This window comes from Ostrinia furnacalis, unplaced genomic scaffold, assembly GCF_004193835.3.
Source record: "Ostrinia furnacalis isolate ACB-3 unplaced genomic scaffold, ASM419383v2 OfSCF0767, whole genome shotgun sequence".
Lineage (NCBI taxonomy): Eukaryota > Metazoa > Arthropoda > Insecta > Lepidoptera > Crambidae > Ostrinia > Ostrinia furnacalis.
The window spans coordinates 13,564-33,153 of NW_021131006.1; the positions used below are offsets into that span (position 1 = coordinate 13,564).

At 46.1% G+C, this 19,590-nt stretch overlaps 1 protein-coding gene across 1 annotated transcript; it reads right to left on the reverse strand.

Annotated features, from left to right (window-relative positions):
• Window positions 1-159: 159 nt before the first annotated feature.
• On the reverse strand, window positions 160-17,860 carry LOC114349986 (calpain-11; the record flags this gene model as incomplete). The annotated part of the gene is made up of 16 exons (XM_028300602.1): window positions 160-964; window positions 1,065-1,120; window positions 1,257-1,350; window positions 1,422-1,703; window positions 1,781-1,834; window positions 1,912-1,984; window positions 2,053-2,210; window positions 2,287-2,480; window positions 2,556-2,728; window positions 7,330-7,695; window positions 7,766-7,906; window positions 8,649-8,783; window positions 8,988-9,136; window positions 13,756-13,882; window positions 14,749-14,797; window positions 17,779-17,860. Coding segments are annotated over 16 exons (2,160 nt in total), but the record flags the coding sequence as incomplete, so codon positions are not given.
• Window positions 17,861-19,590: the final 1,730 nt, after the last annotated feature.

Here is a 19,590-nt window from a genome sequence, read left to right on the forward strand (position 1 = left end):
GATGAGGGCAACGGGAATGGACGGAAGGTAGTAATAGTCAATGACAAAATAAATATAACAAAACGACCATGGTAAACTTTTGTAATGTAATAGAATAGAGTCATCATGAAAATTTAAATATTGTTTATTGTATCCTTATATGCTTTGCTATCTTATAAACCATTGGGGATATTTGGTACAGTTTTTCATAGCCACCACAATGACATAGTGTTCATGACGTCGTGATCACTATCTTAGGCATTGACCGCTTGCTGACTACAACAAGGTTATGTGCGAGGTTAGCCCAGTGCAAAACTTGTGGGTAGGTATTAATATTTTAATCTTTAAATATTTTATCTGTTTTTAAATAATGAATAATGTAACACATTAAAAATGACTTTATTTCATCTATGATAAATTAGCACCGAAATAAAAAGTTTTGGATATCAATTACATATTTAGGTACCAATACACAACGAAGTTGTAATATATTAATAATTATATTTATTGGACCACAAATTATAATGTAGAATAGTAATAACTGTATTATTATGAAGTAATAACAAATATAACGAGACGAGTCATTACAACAAACAATGAAACAAGTATAAGTACTGATAACATTATATCACATCACATTGCAATATCTTAATAATAAAAAATATAAATAAGAAAAGAACTCTTTTTTAAATACAAATATAAATACGGTTTTGTACTGCAAACTCCAGGTGTTTTGGAATGAAGAGAATCTTTGGTTACTGCACATAAAACGTTTTATGACTACTTAACACAACATTAATAAATACTGAGCGAGAACACAGACCTCGCCGCGCCACACAGTGACTGCGACTGTCGCGCCACATGCAAATAAAATCATACAAACAGACAACGGGTCAACAACTCATTAACAACAGTAATATACAGCTATCAACAACGGCCGAAGGTTCTTGATTTAACGTCACGAGTAGATGGTCATCAGTATCATCTGCAAAACACACGGAAAGTTGAGAATATTATAACAATTGATATAAAATACAATTCATAAAATTATTGCAAAATGCAAACGCAACACCCGCAGCACTGACCTCTTCCAACGAGAGAGGATTGGACTTCATCTTTGTATCGAGGGCACGGTATCGCTCTGCAAACAAACAAGTGAAATGTTTCTGAACGAAGCCGTCCGCACTTCGCCGACATAAGTTTACCACACCGTACGGTTAACATGAAAAGAAAAGAATCATTTTATCGGTATATTTTCAACGAAACGGGCATCATACCGTGCGCGAGGTGGAGCCTGGCGAGCGCGATCACGTAGGCCTCGGCCGTCAGCCGCGTGCCGCGCGCGAACCGCAGCACCAGGCACTCCAGCACCTGCGCACAAACCGACCTCAGCTGCGGCCTCGACCACACGCGACCCTCGCCTCGCCTCCACCACCACGCACCTTGTTGGACGCCGTCACGCCGGCGGCCCACAGCAGCGCGCGCAGGCGGTAGGCCGAGCACGCGGCGCGCGCGCACGCGCCCGGCGCGCCCGCCAGCACGAAGGCCTGCTTCCAGCACGCCAGCAGCGCCAGCAGCGGGCCCAGCTCGCGCGCGCGCACGCGGCCGCTCATGCGCGCGTCGCGCAGCGCCACCAGCGCGCGGCACAGCTCCAGCGACGGCCGCGCCAGCAGGCACCAGCGCCACACGCGCCGCAGCGCCGCGCGCAGCCCCGCCGCGTCCACCTGCACGACACACGCACGCGTCACACGTCACCCGTCACCCGTCACCCACGGCCCGCCCGGTGCTCGACGTCGCTCACCTCATCGATCTCGTGTTTGCCGAGCATTTTCACGACGGAGGCTCTGACGTCCGCCTGCAACAAAAATGCGGGGATCACTTTGAGTTCACTGGGTACCGGCCGTCCGCGTGGACTTCCGTCTCGTCACTCACGGGTATCAGCTGGCCGTCATCGTAGAACTCGGAGGAGATGTCGCGCACGATGACGTTGTCCTCGTTGACTTCCCTGCAACACGAGCGGAGCGTGAGCGGGGGGCGGGCGGGCGGACGGGGGCGGGGCGGGCGGGCACGCACCAGACGTCGGTGTGGTCGTCGGTGAGGATGCGCAGCAGGAAGGCGGCGTCGGTGTGCGCGCGGCGCGTGTGCGGCACCAGCAGGTAGTGGCCGGGCGGCAGCGTGAAGAACGTGGCCACCTCGCGCGCGCGGCACTCGTGCGTCACGTCCAGCGCGCGCTGCGACAGACAAGCGGTCAGTCTCGCGCGTCATCCCCGGCGGCGGCGGCGGCGGCGCGGGCACTCAGCCACTCACCAGCGCGTGCAGCTGCGCCAGCGGGCGGCGCGGCGCGGCGGCGGGCAGCTCGTACACGGCGAAGCCGATGGCGTGCAGGCGGGCGCGCGCGCGCGGCTCGTAGGCCTGCGTCACCGACACCACCACGTGGCACTTGCCGCCGGCGCCGCCGCGCCCCACGCCCACGTGGAACTGCGGGTTGGTGCCCGTGGTCTCTGCAACACGCGCGCGTCGGTGAGCTGGGAGCCGGGCTGGCGGGCCGGCGGGGCGAGGCGGGGAGCGGGGCTCACCGGTGCAGGAGGGCGGGCCGCCGGCGTTGTACCCGGCGCGCCAGCGGCGACGCGCGAGCACGGCGCGCCAGGGCCGGCGCGCGTGCAGGGCGCGCTCGCGCAGCCAGTCGTCGGGCCCCACGTGCACCAGCTCCAGCGTGCTGAAGGCGCCCGCGAACTCCGCGAACGACATCCTGCGCACACGAGTTCACTGTTACGCCGCTGCCGACAAGTGGATGCGTCCTACTTTTATTTATTTATTTATTCAAGACGATGAACGATTCAATCCAGTCAAAAGCCAGCATTAAATCATACATAGCGTCATAACCGCAGTAGGCTGTATGTATCTAGTATCAAAAACTTGTTTATGTCGATGACACGATTATCGAACGGCAAACTTAAACTGGTGCCACTGAAAGTGATCTCCTGCACTACTCCCAAACACAGTATAAAAGGAAACTATACTCCTTTGTGGCGTCTCAACTGTTTGTGTCAGATTGAGCTATGGTAACCGTTTTTTGTTTCTTTTTTTTTTAGTAAATGAAACTTATTTTGCATTTGTAGTAAGTAAGTAGGTACCTACTTATAAGATAAGTCATGTCTAAATCAAAATTCTACTATTATTGATACGATTACTTAAGTGTTTTTTTTTTGTGTGCATGGAACGGTTCGGAACAAACTGCATTGAATCTATATTGCATGTTGTGTCAGCCTATAATTGTTGTTGCATTGTAACTTTGTTCATAATTGTAATTTTTAAGTGTACATGTTGTAATGTAACAATGTTGGTAGACCTAATAAATAAATAAATAAATAAATAACTTAACAATTTATTTTCGCGGTCGATCGAGGAAAACATGGACTGCGTTAAGAGCGTTTACGCCGTTTAGCGCAAAAACAGTACTTTTTCAACTCGTTACAATCAATAACCAGTAATATTACAAATATGTTATAGGCATAAATAGTTAGGCAATTTCGTCGTCTAAATAGTTAATTGAGAAAATATTGCGATTAGTTTAGTACAAACATTTATATCCTATAGCATAGATCCTTGGGCAAATAGTTATCTGAGAAAATTTTTAGATTTAAGCATTTTACAATAAGAAATCACAAATTAAAAGAACGTGAAATACCCAAAAATCAAAGTGATTTTTTCACCAATATTCTTCCTTTATTCAACACAAAAATAGCTTAATATAATAGAAGAATATCTTATCTAAAATATTTACTGTGAAATTTAAAATAATTCGTTGTAATTTTTTTTCTATGAGTATTTGAAAACTACTATAAATCGCCGCGCACGAATCGTTCAAATTCAGTCCGCTTCGAGGCGTTCCAGAGTGAGGTCACGTCGCTCGGTGCTCTGCTGACATGTGTCACGCGTACGTTGATCTTTGACAGGTAGCTGGACTTTTATAGTGTATCCGCAAAATCTTGATGGTAGATTTTGCGATCACGTGGTAATTAAAATATTTTATTGTTATTTTTCATTACAGTCTATTTTTACAACAAATTCTATTTCAGACGTAATGAAAAATAAAATTAAGTTATTTTTAGCGATGAAACGAAAACGAATGACGAAAATTTGGAACAGCAAGTTACGTATGTATACTAATATTATAAAGAGGAATAATACTAATAATTTATTTGCCATAAATAGATGGTTACAGAATAGTTAATAGGAATGCTCTGCCAGCAGGGTCCCACCTAGTTGTAGGGGGAACATAATACACAACATATAACAGTCGGAAAATCTTTGCGGTAGGTACCTCGGATTGTAGTAAGTTGGACAGTGGTCATTTGATGGCCACTTGAATCGTCTCACCCCTAAGCTTTTGGCTACCGCCGGCGCACTAAGACAATAATTGATGCCTGTGTTAGAATATATATAATGTACATACCTGATTTATATTAATATTCCATAGTAAACATAATTGATACACTATTTCACTTGTTAAACACTACAGACACCGAACATTTGCACCGCCTCCATATTAACTGTCAGATTAGAATTCAGATTTCCATTTAGCAAATTAGAATTTATTGAAAGTTTTGTTGTTTCTTAATAATTCAGAATTTAATTTAGATATGTGATTCTAAATATAAGAAGTATTAAAACCCTGTTTTTGATATATTGTAAAATGAGAAACTCCAACTTCCGCTTCCGAATAAAAATATTTATAAAATCCTGTGCTCTGATTGGTAGACTGTTCTGATTGGTCGTTTAAGCCGACCAATCGAAGTTGAGTAAAAAAGGAGGGAGAATTTGGGTATAAATAGATGGAATTTCTCATTGATGGGCAGTCTAAAGCGGATATTTGTGGAGGTGCTGAGCCAAGTTAAGTATACATACTTTATTTACTATTACTATGCTGATTGTGCTATTGTATTGTATTTTGTGCTATTGTGCTATTGTGCTATTGTATTATGATCCTATTGTGTTGACACCTGACTAAACCTGATGGTGACATGCCACGGGGTCGGGTCGGTAGTTTGTTGACTAAACTATAAAAGAGAGGCAAATGCCTATAATTATGGGTTATACGTCACGGTCCTAAACCTTAGTATTAACCAATTCTAGATCTTGAGTAATATGTATATTGGTACATATGAACATAATATTTATACCTAACAATATCCACACTACCTTCAAAAGGGCAGAACACTGATTTTCAGCTTTTGCTAGAGAACGCATGAAGCGTACAGTGAAACAATGAACCCGCTCGCTTTCGGAAACAATATCTACATTAGTATTAAATATATTCTTATGAGACATAATCTTATGGTATAGTGTGCTTACTTTCTGTGAAAGTGTTCTTTCACAGAAAGAAGCAGTGGAAAGGGGGAGCGAGAGGCCTCAGCTGACACTCCGGTTATCCGCCGCCGACACCCTGGGCGCAAGAGGACAGCTTATGGTCTCCAACTGTCCCTTCCTAACAGGCCTCGGTCGCTAGACATGGAGGTGTCTGGTGGCGGCTAAGGACGAATGCTACAGGCAACAGCCAATGGCGATGTCCTGCGTTCACTCATAATCACTCATATGGATCATGGCAGAAACAGTCAGGTTTTTAGTGGGTGTAGGGGCTACCCACCTTCTGGTAGGAAGAACCTCACATAACCCACTAGCTGCCCCCGCAGCTGGTGGGTATGAAATGGTATGCATTTTCCGGATAAAAAAAGAATAGTTAACAGGAAAAGTTTGTTTTGAATAGAACCAATTTGAAAAATCTCTCACCATTAAAATTCAATTTTTTTTCTGCTGAACATAGGCTGTATAACATATTGTCAAAATAGTAAAAAACCTTTGATAATTTACTATTTGATAAAGAATTTACGTATTTATTATTTATTAGGACTAATGTATCCCATAATTAAAATTATGTAGTGTCCGACCGAAACTAGTTTTACGACCGAAACCGAAACCGAAAACGAATTTCGGCAACGGTGTCTGTTTCGGCCGAAACCGAAACCGAAACCGAAACTTCCTTACAAAGCTCATATTTTGAGGGAAAAATAAAGAAAACGTTATTATAATCAGTCAGTCTTTATTGTTTTCTCTTTCAATTGCATTAAAATTGAACTTATATAGCGCCTTTTCGAATCGATAAAATAAAGTGACAGATAAAACTTGATTATACTTTTATCAGTCACATTGAATATTTTTTTTATGTTTACTACCCGCTCTTGTTGTAACGACATAAAACGAGACAAAACTTACCAAATTCAAAATAAATCACTCGAAAATTCGCCACCACAACAAAACAAAACTAACAGCAATCAAACAAGCGAGCGAATCACGACATTGGCTCTGATCGGGATCGAATTCATTCCTCATTCAACGCGCCGAACATGACCGATAACAGCGCGGAAACTCCCGAATGCACATTCGGTTTCGGTCGTAGTTTCGGCAAGTTTGCCACCGAAAACGAAACTAAACCGAAACTCGTGTTTTTACCGAAACTCAACCGAAAACGAAACCGAAACCGAACATTCGGTCGGACACTAAAATTATGGAGTCGGTGTTGGAAGATTTGAAGATTTTATAGTTTCCTTGAGCTGTCACTTGACAGCCTGGCACACTTTTACTATGATGGATCAAAGTATTTTGGTTTGACTATAGAGCGTGAGAACACGCACACAGTCACAATTATTTTAGTGTGAATAAAAATAGCATCGAAATTACCTAAACTTGACATGCCACGCTAGACGTAAACGCTCTTAAATGTGTAACGTAAAATGATTTGCATAATAATTAGTGATCGTGAATGAAATCACGTCGGATGAATGGCACTGGGAGCGCGGGCGCGGGCGCGGGCGCGGCGTGGGAACCGGCGCGGGCGAGCCGGCGGCGACGCGCTGGTGACGCGGTGCGCTTGCGCAACATATCCTTTATTACCACTCGAAGTAGTTATCGGGGATGCATAAACAAGCGGTGTTTTGATTTCTCGATTGTCGTAAAAATATTAAAAGTGATATTTCAATTAGTTCGACGAACGGAACTCAGAAATGAAATGACGGAAATGTATTATTACTTTTTTTATAGTAGGAAAAGTGATAAATCTCACACTAGTCGGTTTTGTCAAAGTTTTTTATCTGTATATTTATTTTATAATTAGAAACTTTATATTAAGTTTCTTAACTTCCAACGAAAGTATGATGTCATCAAATTTCGTAAACCGCAACGTCATCAAAAGTTCAGCGGCTGACGTCGCAAGACTTCGAGTCGAAGTCGACGAGACGTATCGTTTAAGCCAGAATCGGGAAACGACAATAGAAAAAATAGCACGGGGCTCACCAGAACTCGCCGGGCGCCGCGCGCTCCTGCAGCAGCTCGCGGTCGCGCTCGGGCAGCGCGCGCCAGTAGTCCGCGGCCCGCGCGCCCGCCGCGCCCGCGCCCTCGCCGGCGCCCAGCGCGCGCAGCCGCACCAGCGCGCCCGCCTCGCCCTCGGCGCCGCGCACGCGCGCCAGCCCCGTCACCAGGCACGCGCGCGCGCCCGCCGCCAGCAGCAGCGTGGAGCGCGGCACGGCCGAGTGCAGCACGCGCAGCGTCAGCGCGCGCGCCTGCCGCGCCAGCACGAAGCTCTGCACCACGCCGCCCGACAGGTCCTGCAGCGCGCGCGCCGGGCAGCCGCCGCGCAGCGCCGCGTACGACCCGTACAGCCTGCGGGGGGCGACAGTGAGCTACCTCGTCAGCGCGCGCGAGGGTCGCGTCGGCGCGGCGCGGGACTCACTTGGCGTAGGCCTTCTCGAGCAGCGGCAGCGTGAAGTCGCCGGGCAGCGCGCCGCGGCTGTAGAGCGCGCGGCCGGCGCGCGTGGGCAGGCGGTCGTCCACCAGCACCTCGCGCCACGACCCGAACACCCAGAACTGGAACCTGCGCACGAGCGGTGGTTGGGACGCGTTGCCGACCCGCGCACTGCGGCGTCGCGAGGAGCCGTAAACTTATGTGCGCATAGTGTGTGGTGTTTGATGAAAATTATATCCTACTTCACACGGCATCTGGTATACATAAGAGCGAGCTGACATTCTAAGTAGGTATTCGCTGTAAATTAGAAAGATATATGTTTTGACAGTTAACATTAAGAGTCGGATGTTTGAACTGTACTAACATAAAACATTAGGTAATCCCCTATAAAACAAACACCGACTTAACGATCGCGACCGTTTTACGGCTCATTGAATTGACGTGACGGGCGCTAAACCGCTCGCAGGCACTCAGCTGACACGCCACTCACGCTCGTCGTTCACAGTATTGCAACGAGCGATAAATATCTGTCAAAGCATAAATACGCCAAACGCATGTTGAGAAAACATAAGTCTGCGCGAGGCTGCAGCGTCGTGCGGGCCGCGGCGAGGCTGACCTTAATTTTCCTATTGTTCCGACGAAACGAAATTACCCGCAGCCTCGAGCCGCGCGCGTGAGACATCGTGCGGCCGACGTCGCGCCGACTGTGATCTATTTGCATGTATGACATTTCGCTTTCGTCAGAACGGACGTGTTTCTCGCGAAGCATTTGCAACTCTCATAAAACTCTCGCAACTACAAGGAAACGAGTTATTATTTACATGAAATATGAATAATTTCGATAAACAAGGAAACGGAGCTCTATGGAAACCTGAAGGCGCCGGTGTAGCGGCGGCGGAAGGAGTGCGGCGGCGCCACGCGGGCCAGCAGGCGCGGCGTCCGCGCCAGCGCCGCGCTCGCCGCGCACACGCTCGCGTCGCCCAGCTCGCCCACCGTCACGCTCCACCTGCGGAGGACCACAGCCACGCATGAGTGCCCGCGCAACCCCGCTTTCATGATACGAGGGACGCGTCACATACAATCTTTGAAGCGGCCCATTAAAAAATATTAATTAGTATAGACAGATGAATAAAGTCAATCAAGCATATTCTTATATTGATGGCTCGATGGGATTCGTTACACGGATTGCGAGGAGGTGCGGCGGACCCACCTGGCGGCGAGCTCGTGGTCGGGCTCCAGCAGCTCGTCGTCGTCGTCGGCGGCGGGGTCGGCGGGGTCGGCGGCGGCGGGCGCGCGCTCGGAGCCGGCGTCGCTGCCCACCGCCGCCTCGTGCAGGAACGTCGGCCGCGCGCACAGCTCCTGCGCAGACAATACCTTCAGCCACTGATTGCTTTCCAAATGGTTCGTGAATTCGTGATACTGGCCATCTGCAAACTTTCCATCGACCCAAAATTGGGGTACTGTTAGTTTGTATACATACGCATCGGTGTGCCAGACTGTGGCATCGTAATCCCTGAGTGGATTTTGATCGAGTCGTGACTTGTGAAAGGCGGTGACTTTTAATCAGCGAATATTTAAGAAGCCGCAGCGTCGCTTCTCCCAGCAGCGGTTTGGAGGTCCGAGAGTAATTATATTTTACATAATTTGTTATAAAACTACATTAGGTAGGTTATTTATTTGCCGTATTTCATTCTATAGCGAGCCACAATATTTCTCCTCTAACAAACCAAAATCTACACTTATCGGACGGAGCCGCAAGCACACAAACATACGATTTGAATACAATGTGAATATCTAACTACCGCGCACGCCTGAATTTGCATGTATTTGTTGAAATCCATTCCAAGATATCGTTTATGAATTATTGAATTACTGATACAATGTGAATAGTATTAGCATCGCGCAGGCGATGGCGCCTTGACCAGCGAGTGCGGTCGCTCGAGCCCCGCGAGCGCTCAGCAGCCGCGAGCAGCTCGGGGAAATCTCCGCGCGTCGAGCGAGCGCTGCGGCCGCGCGGGGCGGTATGCTCCCAACAGGATGCACTCTCTCCTTGTTTAAATGTTTGGACAGAAAGCGCGTGCATTCGCGATGTACTCGCGCCTATCCGGGGTCGACAAATTGTTTGCATGTGTCAATTAGAAAGTTTATTACGACGATACGATATGACAAAACATGCATTCATGATCGATTTACCGATTAACACATGAATATACACGTCAGTCAGTGCAAGTGTATGACTGTTACGCTAGTCGTGTCTAGTTTTTGCCGTCGCGACTCTACTTGCGGTTGCGGCACGCGGTCGCGCGCGTTCCTAGTACGAGCGAATCGACTTCACCTACTTGTAAATGCAAGATTATCAAGCGACATGACCGTAGCAAAGCACATCATGACTCGATGCCAGCCATCAGTTTAAGTTGCAGAGAAAGTTTACGCTGGCGTAAAATTTTAATATCATAAAGATGGCCTTAGAAAACCGGACGCACGCGCTAAAAGCTCGCGTCGAATGTTCCTGTACTAAAATAACGTATCGCCCACTTAGTAAATCGGCGTTCATCAGAATACACAATAGTGATATGATGTATTCGAATGGAATTACAAAGAGTATTGGCAGCAAAGGAGCATGATTGCCAGCGCGGTTCCGCGAATGGTCCCGCGCTTAGTATGCGCGGCGAGGCGGCTACGCGCCAAACAAGGGCAAATGCTGACCACTTTCAGGGACTAATCAAATCAAAAATATTTTATTTGTAACAAATAGAGCATCATGTAATAGTAAGTAGGTATATTTTTGACTTTTTCACTTCATATCTATTTTAATTAATTATGTACTAACATCTATCCAATAATAGAGCATCAGTCAGTATGAGTATGACGTAAGTAAGTAGGTTCTATGATATGATGTAACTTATACAAATTTACAACAAAACATGTATGTTTATATCCTTTTGTCCATACCCATATTACAAGCTTTGCTTAGTTTGGGTATGGTATGGAGTTATGGACGCAGTGTAAAATGTCCAAGGATATTATTTTCTTAGTTCTTTTCTCCATACTTTTATAAGTCTGGGTTGTAACTATTATTATTAGCACATTCAGTGAATACGATATCGAATTCTAAACCGAAACAAAAATCACATTAAGCCTTAACTCGAAATCGTTTTATTTGAAAATAATGTTAGAAAGAAAGGTTCAAACTTAATTTGTAAATACATCTATAGTTGATGATATGTTTTTAATTCAGGACAATATGTATGTTACGTGTGCGTGTGGCTGACTGGCGCGATGGCGGGGTCCCGACGAGGCAGCCATACTAATGGCCAGCGCATAAATTCAACGCGGCGAGCGCTGCGCTGCAATCACTTATCAAACGATAATTTAGTTAATCAATTTCTGCTCCACCCATAAATCGAAAGTACTACGCATAAATTGCGTACAGCTAGACCGGTTTCCACTTCCTGAATTTTACGAGAAGTACAAAGTAGCGGTTAATACGATGCGAGTTGTCATAAAACGAAACGACAAAAACAGTGCACTGACACGATTTTTCTCGCAGTTTGTTGTTTTTCGTGTAAAAGGGTTATTACAACTTAGTAATGTTTTTGGCTAGTATGCTAGTACGCGCGGGCATTGCAGTTGCAGAGCGCGCGCGTTGATGTCTTTTGTTTTATTAACTAATTATTACTGTGTTTCATAAGTATTGTTATGATCATCAATTTGTCACGCGTGGAATTGGTTTCGTTGTATTAATTCCTACCTCGACCAAATATGACTGTATGATGGTACTTTCATATAGCTGTAAAAGCTGTACATAAGTAGTTGTATTGTAGAGTGCGTATTCTGCGTATGGCGCGCAGTCGACGGTCAGTGCGTGCCGCGCCGCGCTCGAATGACCGTTCATTGGGATATACGAGTAGGTTAATAATTACTAGTAAAGTAGAAAGGGATGTAATTATATCTGATATAATTGAATCTCTTTCGTCACAGTCGCGGCTGCGCGCGCGGCTGGCTTCGGGCGCGGTGTGTCGGAGGCACAACTAGACCGGAAGAAATGCGCGATCGAGTTTCGTGAAGATGCACATTCGTCGTAGATAACAGTAATAAGATGATTCGGAGTTCGTTAAATGGAGTGAACAAACTTCATAACATTTCCATGAATGTCATATTTACGTTTTCATTGTTATAATTAAATACACAGTAGCTTTATTTACACAATAATAAAATCACGTCAAATTAATTAATAAAATGTAGTAAAGTAATGGCGCGTGGTCCCGGTGGGACTTCGCCCTCGTAAGTGGCGTCGCGGCGCGCCGTCATCGTCGCCGCTTCCTGACTCCGAGAACTTATTCAAAGCCGAACGGTATTTGTAACGGTCTGTGTGAGTCCGATTCTCTAGCGTTCGTCAAATTATGTAGACAGTAATAAATCTTAACACGTCAGTCTGCAGGTCTCGTTGTCAAGTGCAGTTAGCGAATTGTTGCAGCATTGCTGCGCCTTGCCGTTACTGTCGGAGGCAATGTCAGCAGATTGCGGTACACTTTTTAAGTATAAAAAAATGTTTAAAAGATTGTTTTCGGAATCAGAAATATTTTGTCATGGATTATATTGTCATGAAAGTCTTAATACGAGTATGCTATATTTACTGCAATAAAATGTTAGTGCATGCATTCCGCGTGTCTTCAAAAGCAACTTCATCGGCGCTGACGTGCAAATTACGAGTCAGAGCTCGGCGCGGGCGCGGGCGGTCCCGTTGCGCGCCGCCTCCGCCCCCGACTGATTGATAATAAGGCCGAGTGTCGCACGCGCATGCCATGCCCACCGCTGGATATGACTCGGTAATACCTGCGCCCTGCGCGCCGCTCAATGCACTATTGAACTCGCGAAGTCGCGACACCGTTTGAACCAGTGATGAGACGCTCGAAATAAAATATTATTGGCGATGGTATGCCGTGTGGTGACGGCAGAGTAGAATACATTTGTCACCAACCCCTACTCTTCCCGCGGGTGTCGTAAGAGGCGACTTAGGGTCCACACATCAAACAGAGAACGGGCAGCAGCGCTCTCTGAAAAACATCAATCTTTTAAACTGCGATCTCCAACCCGCCTGCCAAGCGTGGGGATTATGGCAAAACCCTCCACTATAGTGGAGGAGGCTCATAGTCCAGCAGTGGACTGTAAAGGGCTGTTGATGATGATGATGGTACGGGTCCAACATTATTCCAAAACTATGCAACAAAACCAGTGTTGTACCTATTTAGTTATATAATTTTCTTTTTGAAGATCGCGAGCCGCAGAGTGGCTAATAAAATTCGTGGCGAGCATTCATGACGCGACACGAACTATTCAGTACCAGTAATACATACTTTACACATCTGCATGTTTTACAATGTGACATTATATGGATTATCACAAGGCTTTCTTTTTGCATTGTGTTCTCCAAATAGTGTGAGAACTGCTACAACACTTGCCGTGTTTTAATAAAAGCATCTTAGGTCAGTGTCTCGAACTCTCTATTTAATTACCAAATGTTGTATTCTTTAGATCGACAACGGTCCCGAGGTGCTCTCTAAGAAGCGTACTGGCGTGAAAGTGTGCTCTTTCTGCAATACTGGGAACTATTGCGATAGAGACGTGCGCCGGCGCGGAAGAAACTCTTTTAACAGTTGTTTCTAAATACCACATGAATTCTTGTGCGAAACCATACTTAATCTTCAACACGCCTTTCTCTAGACTTTATGTATGTATAGTGCCTGAATAGTCAGCAGTCGAGCTGCAAACTGACAACAAGCATCCGAGTCCAGTATCTAGATCACTAGAGTCCGGTTGGGTGGTTCAGGTCAGGTCTCGAATAGGACAGATTGTACTCTACATATTTATTACGCAAGGACTCGTTAAGCGCTCCGACCGAATCATGCCAGACGTATGTCGCTCGACACTTGGGTTGGTCTCAAGTACCTACAACTAAATGTAAAGGCAGCACTCACATGCGGGCGCAGCCACAGCACGCCGGCCGCGCGGCGCTTGTCGCCCACGGCGCGCCACGACGCCGGGAACTCGGGGTCCTCCCACAGCGCCTCCGCGCCGCCCGCGCCCGCGCCCGCGCCCCAGCACCTGCGGGCACGCGGCTCGTGATCCCGACCTGCGCACTCTCCGAGACCCGCCTCCCAGCTGGCTACCCCGGCCGGGCTGGGATGCGCGCCGTGATAACATTTTATCGATGATTTTAGACGACAAAATGTAAAATCAATAAAATGGCGCGATAAAAATTTATCACAGCGCGCATCCTCGGTTTACAGGAGCTACAGGTCAATCAGGTGACGTGACTATACTGCGTGACGGGGATCAACAACCAACATAAACAATAGAATTTAAACCAAAAAAGTAGGTACCTCACAAAAGAAAATAACAACTAAAACTAATCAACAGGGTACAGACACCAAAATGGCATCCGCTCAGTATAAGCCGTGACGGCCGAGAGCGCGTCACGACCACTGGCATTTTATCCTTCAAACGACTGTCCAACGCTGGAAAGATGGATGGAGATACAAAATTATCCATATGTCCTTTCCCACGGTGAGCATTGGATGTAAATATCAGCAGGCGATTGTGTCGTTATTGACAACTAGCATTGTAGGAGCACTCCCTTGCGCGAGGTCGCTGCTGCGGTCATCGGCCGCGGCCCGCGCGGCACAGGCGGCGCTCCACCGGCGTCGCCGCAAAAACTGCCGCCCGCGCCGCCGCCGCCGGTAACGATCGCTAATTAGACGAGTGATTGATCTACCGTGACGGGCCGGGCCTTCCGTACCGTTGACCTCCCGAAGGTGCACTCTCATCTTATTGGATCCATGATTCAGCAAAACCTGTCGTCGAGGGTGTGATATATCTTAGGACATGTCCGAAGTTTAGGTCAAAGCATCTCGACCGTCTTACTTATTACTACAATACAACACTTTAAAAAGAAAGAAAAGCAAGCTTACCTGGAGAGCGTGGAGTGGTCATCCCGGCGGGCGCTTCCGTTGACGCCGTCTGCGGACAAGCATTTTATCTTAATGACAGTTTATGGGAAACGACCAGAGGTAATGCAGGTTAAGTCATTCGTCCTAACTGGCAATCAAAGCTATGATTTGAAAAACCATATTATAGTATCAGGTTTAATTTTTACGTTTTTTCCACACTAATGAGGAACCCCAGAAAAGAAGTGAAAACAGCGGGAAACCGATGACAACGGACCGGAGCCGGAGCGAAGCCACCCGCGGCCGCGACGAATGTTTGCGCTTTGTTCGGAAGGCGGCGACATTGGCGGTGACTGGACTGCGTGGCCTCTGAGGCCGCGAGCCGAGCCCGGAGTCAGGCGCACGGCCGGCAGTGCATACGCGACGAGTTTCAACAAAGCTGTTCACAGATTAGAGAAAATGTTTCTCTAGCTCTAGGCTAGGTAAAACCACCAGGTAAAACTAGATAACCGACCAGCGAAACTAAAAGTATACATGTGCTAGTCTTACCCATTTAGACGTCCAGTAAGTATGTACCTACTATTATATTCAGGTTCATCACTTATGTAGAGCAGTGGTCGATGAGGATTGAACTAACGACCATCGAATCCTGGGCACCAATTGTATTTATTGAAAATACATCGACAACATAAATATTATTTTTACTCGTATGTGTTCCGAGGTCGTTTCACAATAGTATTGAATGCGTATTTACACGTATTATGCGATGTTCCAAAACAAGGTCGCTGTGACACCCGCGCCGGGCCTGTCTGCCACATGGATAAACATTTTACTACCTACTAGTTTGGAGTAATGAATGTCGTATAGAACCTCGTCAACTCGTACAGTATCCTTGCTTACGTAACTTCATTTGATTTTAAAGCTAGTTGAATATTTTTGCGTAGATTTTTCCGGTTTGCCATGCTAAATGTTTCTAGAGAAAATCAACTTGGCTGGCCAAGATAGATACAGTCAAACGCAAATCTTTATCTTGAAAATTTATTGACCATTTGAAGAAGCAATCATTATAAGGGCTGCTACTCTCTTCTGCTTGCGAGAATTTCAACTCATTTTCAAGGGCAACTGTAGTGCGGTGGCACCCCTGCGACCGTGAGCCTGTGCACCGCGCGCGCAGTCATGTTCTTGACATCCATTTGCAGTTAACTTGAAAACCATTTTAGCTGTTACATTATTTGTTTTAACATTAGCAGTTAGTTGTGCTTGAGTCATTTCATAAAATCAATGAACAAATCAATAAGTAAATGGCCTTTGTCCAGCAGAGGACATAATTCGGTTGAAACGAACGAAATGGCTATTAAAATTTGAATTCGTTTTTAATTAGCATTATAAATCTTATATTAAACATAAATCGTTCGGACTGCGTTTATTTAATTTTATTACTTTGTTGAAGATTCAGATAGGGGTGGCTGCACTTGTCGAGCGGGCAAGTTGCGCTCGCCCACGAGGCCACGCCCGCGCCGGCGCTAATTAGTCGCCCGGCGGCTGCCACAATGGGCGACGTCAATGCAAGTCGGATCGTTCGCACGATAGCCGAGCCGCAAGGAGCAGCGTGTCGTCTAGAATAGCCGCGCATAAAACGAGGTGCAATGGCAGAATCAGTCAGGTGGGAAGGCTGGCAATTATCACGAGAATATACGACGTCGACGGCGCAGGAGGCCCGCGGCAACGGTACGCGCGACGCGCCGGAATGCGCGGCACGGCACGGGGCCATAACGCACACCACTTACATACTTTTACGGCAAACATTATCGTTTGGAATGGGTACACGGCGCCAGCACCTTTAAAATACTTTCTGGCTTAGCAAATTACACAAAAACCTAGTTATCTACTTTTATTAAATTCAGTAGGTAATAAATAGTAATACGGAAAAAGGACGCAGTAGTCATACTTAATCATAACACACAGTGACATTATAGGGCTTTTACCTCAGTCAGTAACCCTAAATCTGGTGAGGTGACCTTAGTGGTCTAGTGGCCGTAGTGCAATCGCAACGGCGGAGCTGATGTGGCGCGCGCGTGCATTCGCGCTCCGGGCACTTTCACTGCGAGCGCCGAGTGCTCCATATCGCTCAAACGAACAAAGCCTCCGCGGACCGTGGGAACAGAGAATGGAAGGAGCCATTACCGGCCGGCTTTATCGCCGTCTAATGTGTGTTAATAGGCTTTTGAATTTCGACTGTAGCTACTCCACGTCGCACTCCACTGCTCGAGTGCTCCGCAGTTCGCATTGCCAAACTAAATTAAAAAAAGATGCAGTGCCGTATTGCTGAACAAATTGTCCCGTTCCATTTTTTATGCAAGCCAAAACAATTAATGCTGGCAATAACATTAAAGAAACTACATTACATCCCTGTTCAACGTCCAATATTCTCGTGTAAAGAAGACTACTACGCGGTTAAATTAGAAGTAAATCGTAAAATTGACGAAAGAGTTTGATGAAGTCATCTCATCACATTAGCTCAAGCAGATTAGATACCAAGTCCCGGGCGAGATACGGCGCGCGTGAGTAGAGTCGATTCACGCAGCGTTTACGGGCAGATAGGAATGCCAATTTAATCAACAGACAATATATTATGTATCTCTGAAAGTATTTGTAAATATTAATGTACCTACTATTTACACACAGATGTTTTTAAACAATACTAATTTCTATATCGAAATAGGTCATCATCTTTCAAAATAAGGTCGGCCGCGCATATCACAAGTCTGTAAAGACGGCAAGAGAGCGTTAAACTATTGGTCCTTTTAGATGTTATTATCAGATTACTAATATTATAATATGGAATACATAAACATACAGGTCAAACTGAGGAGAATAAAAAAAGGAAAACCTCCAACTTCAGGCTATAATCCCATCAAACCCTAAGCGCATGAGACAATTATTATCTATTTTCGCGTAACAATTGATATAATCGATTTTGTCTCGATTCACGGGACTCGAGGGGGAATAGATCATTTGGCAGCAGCAGCTTATTGAAACGAATAAGATACTCACTGGCATGGCCGTTGGCGTGCCCGTTGAGGAGCGTGTGGGGCGGCCGCGCGTGGGGCGCCCGCGCGTGCGGCGCGTGGGCGGGGGCGGGCGCGGGCGCGGGCGCGGGCGAGCGGCCGCGCGTGCGCATGAACTTCCTCATGGTGCGCGCGCGCGGCCCCGCCGCTCAGCATCGCGCGCCACCTGCGGCACACGCACCCAACACCTGCAGTACCCCGTGACATAGATCGTGCCATCCACGAACACGCGCCCTACCATTCCTCCACTAATGATTGAGTGTTATCGGTATACGCTAAATTATGGTTAAATTATCCATGAGTGCACACGCACACTACAATAATGACGCTCGGATTGTTCGAATCAAACTCCTCGTACCCTGGCGCTTCCCTCGACCAAAAAGTGGTGGTTGGTGGAGCGCGTCTTCGGTACTGGATGGCACGATCTATCTATACGTAGTTTCGGGTCTATCTGTCACCGTCGCTCACGCTGTCACCTCGCTGAAGGATGGCGACGTTCGAAACTTCGGACAACGTTTTTGGGAGGAGCCCCGCAGCAGTCTGCCCCTGCTCAGCGGTGAAGCGAAGCCAACCCGGTACCGAAGGATAGTTCGACGACTTCCTTGAAATGGCAAGGATATGAATCGCAAATCTTTGAGACAAGGTAACACATAGGTACTCTAATATCTCTTCGGTACCATAACGAAATGCCTTCTTCTTCGATGTTGACCATGGGCACCGATTGACTGGCGATCGAGCTCGAATAGAGCGGCTTAGCGGGACAGCAGGCACAAGTAGGTAGCTAAAACGAATCCCTCGTATTGTTTTCTGGGTGAGATTCCCTTATGTTTGATGGCTACTTATAATAAATCGTTACTTAATTTAGTTACTAAGTACCTATAGTGCATTCGCGTTAAAAAAAGTTTGTCCAAGTTAAGCAACGCCGTTTGACAAATTAGGTCAAAGTAAAGTAAAATTAGAAAGCCGTGTTCACATTGGCCAGTTAAAGTAAACATGGTTCAGACGATTTTGCATTTAAATGATAATGGTTCGATTTTCTACCAGTGTATAAATAAAATAAGCCGTAATTGCTGATTTATCAATCTTCCTAACTTGAATGAAGGATAAGATTGTTAAATATAAGTAATACCTAGGTATGTACATAAAGAGCACTAGGCAGGTAGGTAGGTCCCTTGTTTAGCATTCTCAAACGATACTTGTGTGTTTCGTTCGTGTTTACTTCAATTTGTCTACACAAAATTACAACTGATTGAATGCGAAGAAAAATTCAGTTGATGATTTGTTGTTTAATACTTTATCATTAATCTATCTATACCCAATAATGTTTTTTTCCACTTTGTTCGCCTGGGTGAAATGGTTCCGAGGTGAAATGAGGACACTAACAATCTACTTTGTTCACCCAGGTGATATCACCCAGATGAACAAAGTGGAATAAACCCTAATAATAATAATTGTACTATTTAGCAGAATATCTGAAACACTGACGTCGAATAAGTATCAGGTAGCTTCAACACCGCTTTAATAATAAATTAATGCAGGTAAGCAGTTAAGCACGCTGAGCAATCAATTTTTTACTCGTACAGTGCGATAGAAACATGGTACCATTTCAGTGTTATTCTTCAATTCAACAAAAGGTAATACATTTCCGTTTGATAATATTACCTATTGTTTCATATAAACACGCATACGTATGTTTTTCTGTTCCTTAAAAAGTATAAGTAGCCTATCTTTTCTTCCGTAGTGTAAGCTTTCCATTCCATGACTTCAGCCGGTCCTAATGCAATAAAGTGAATCTTTG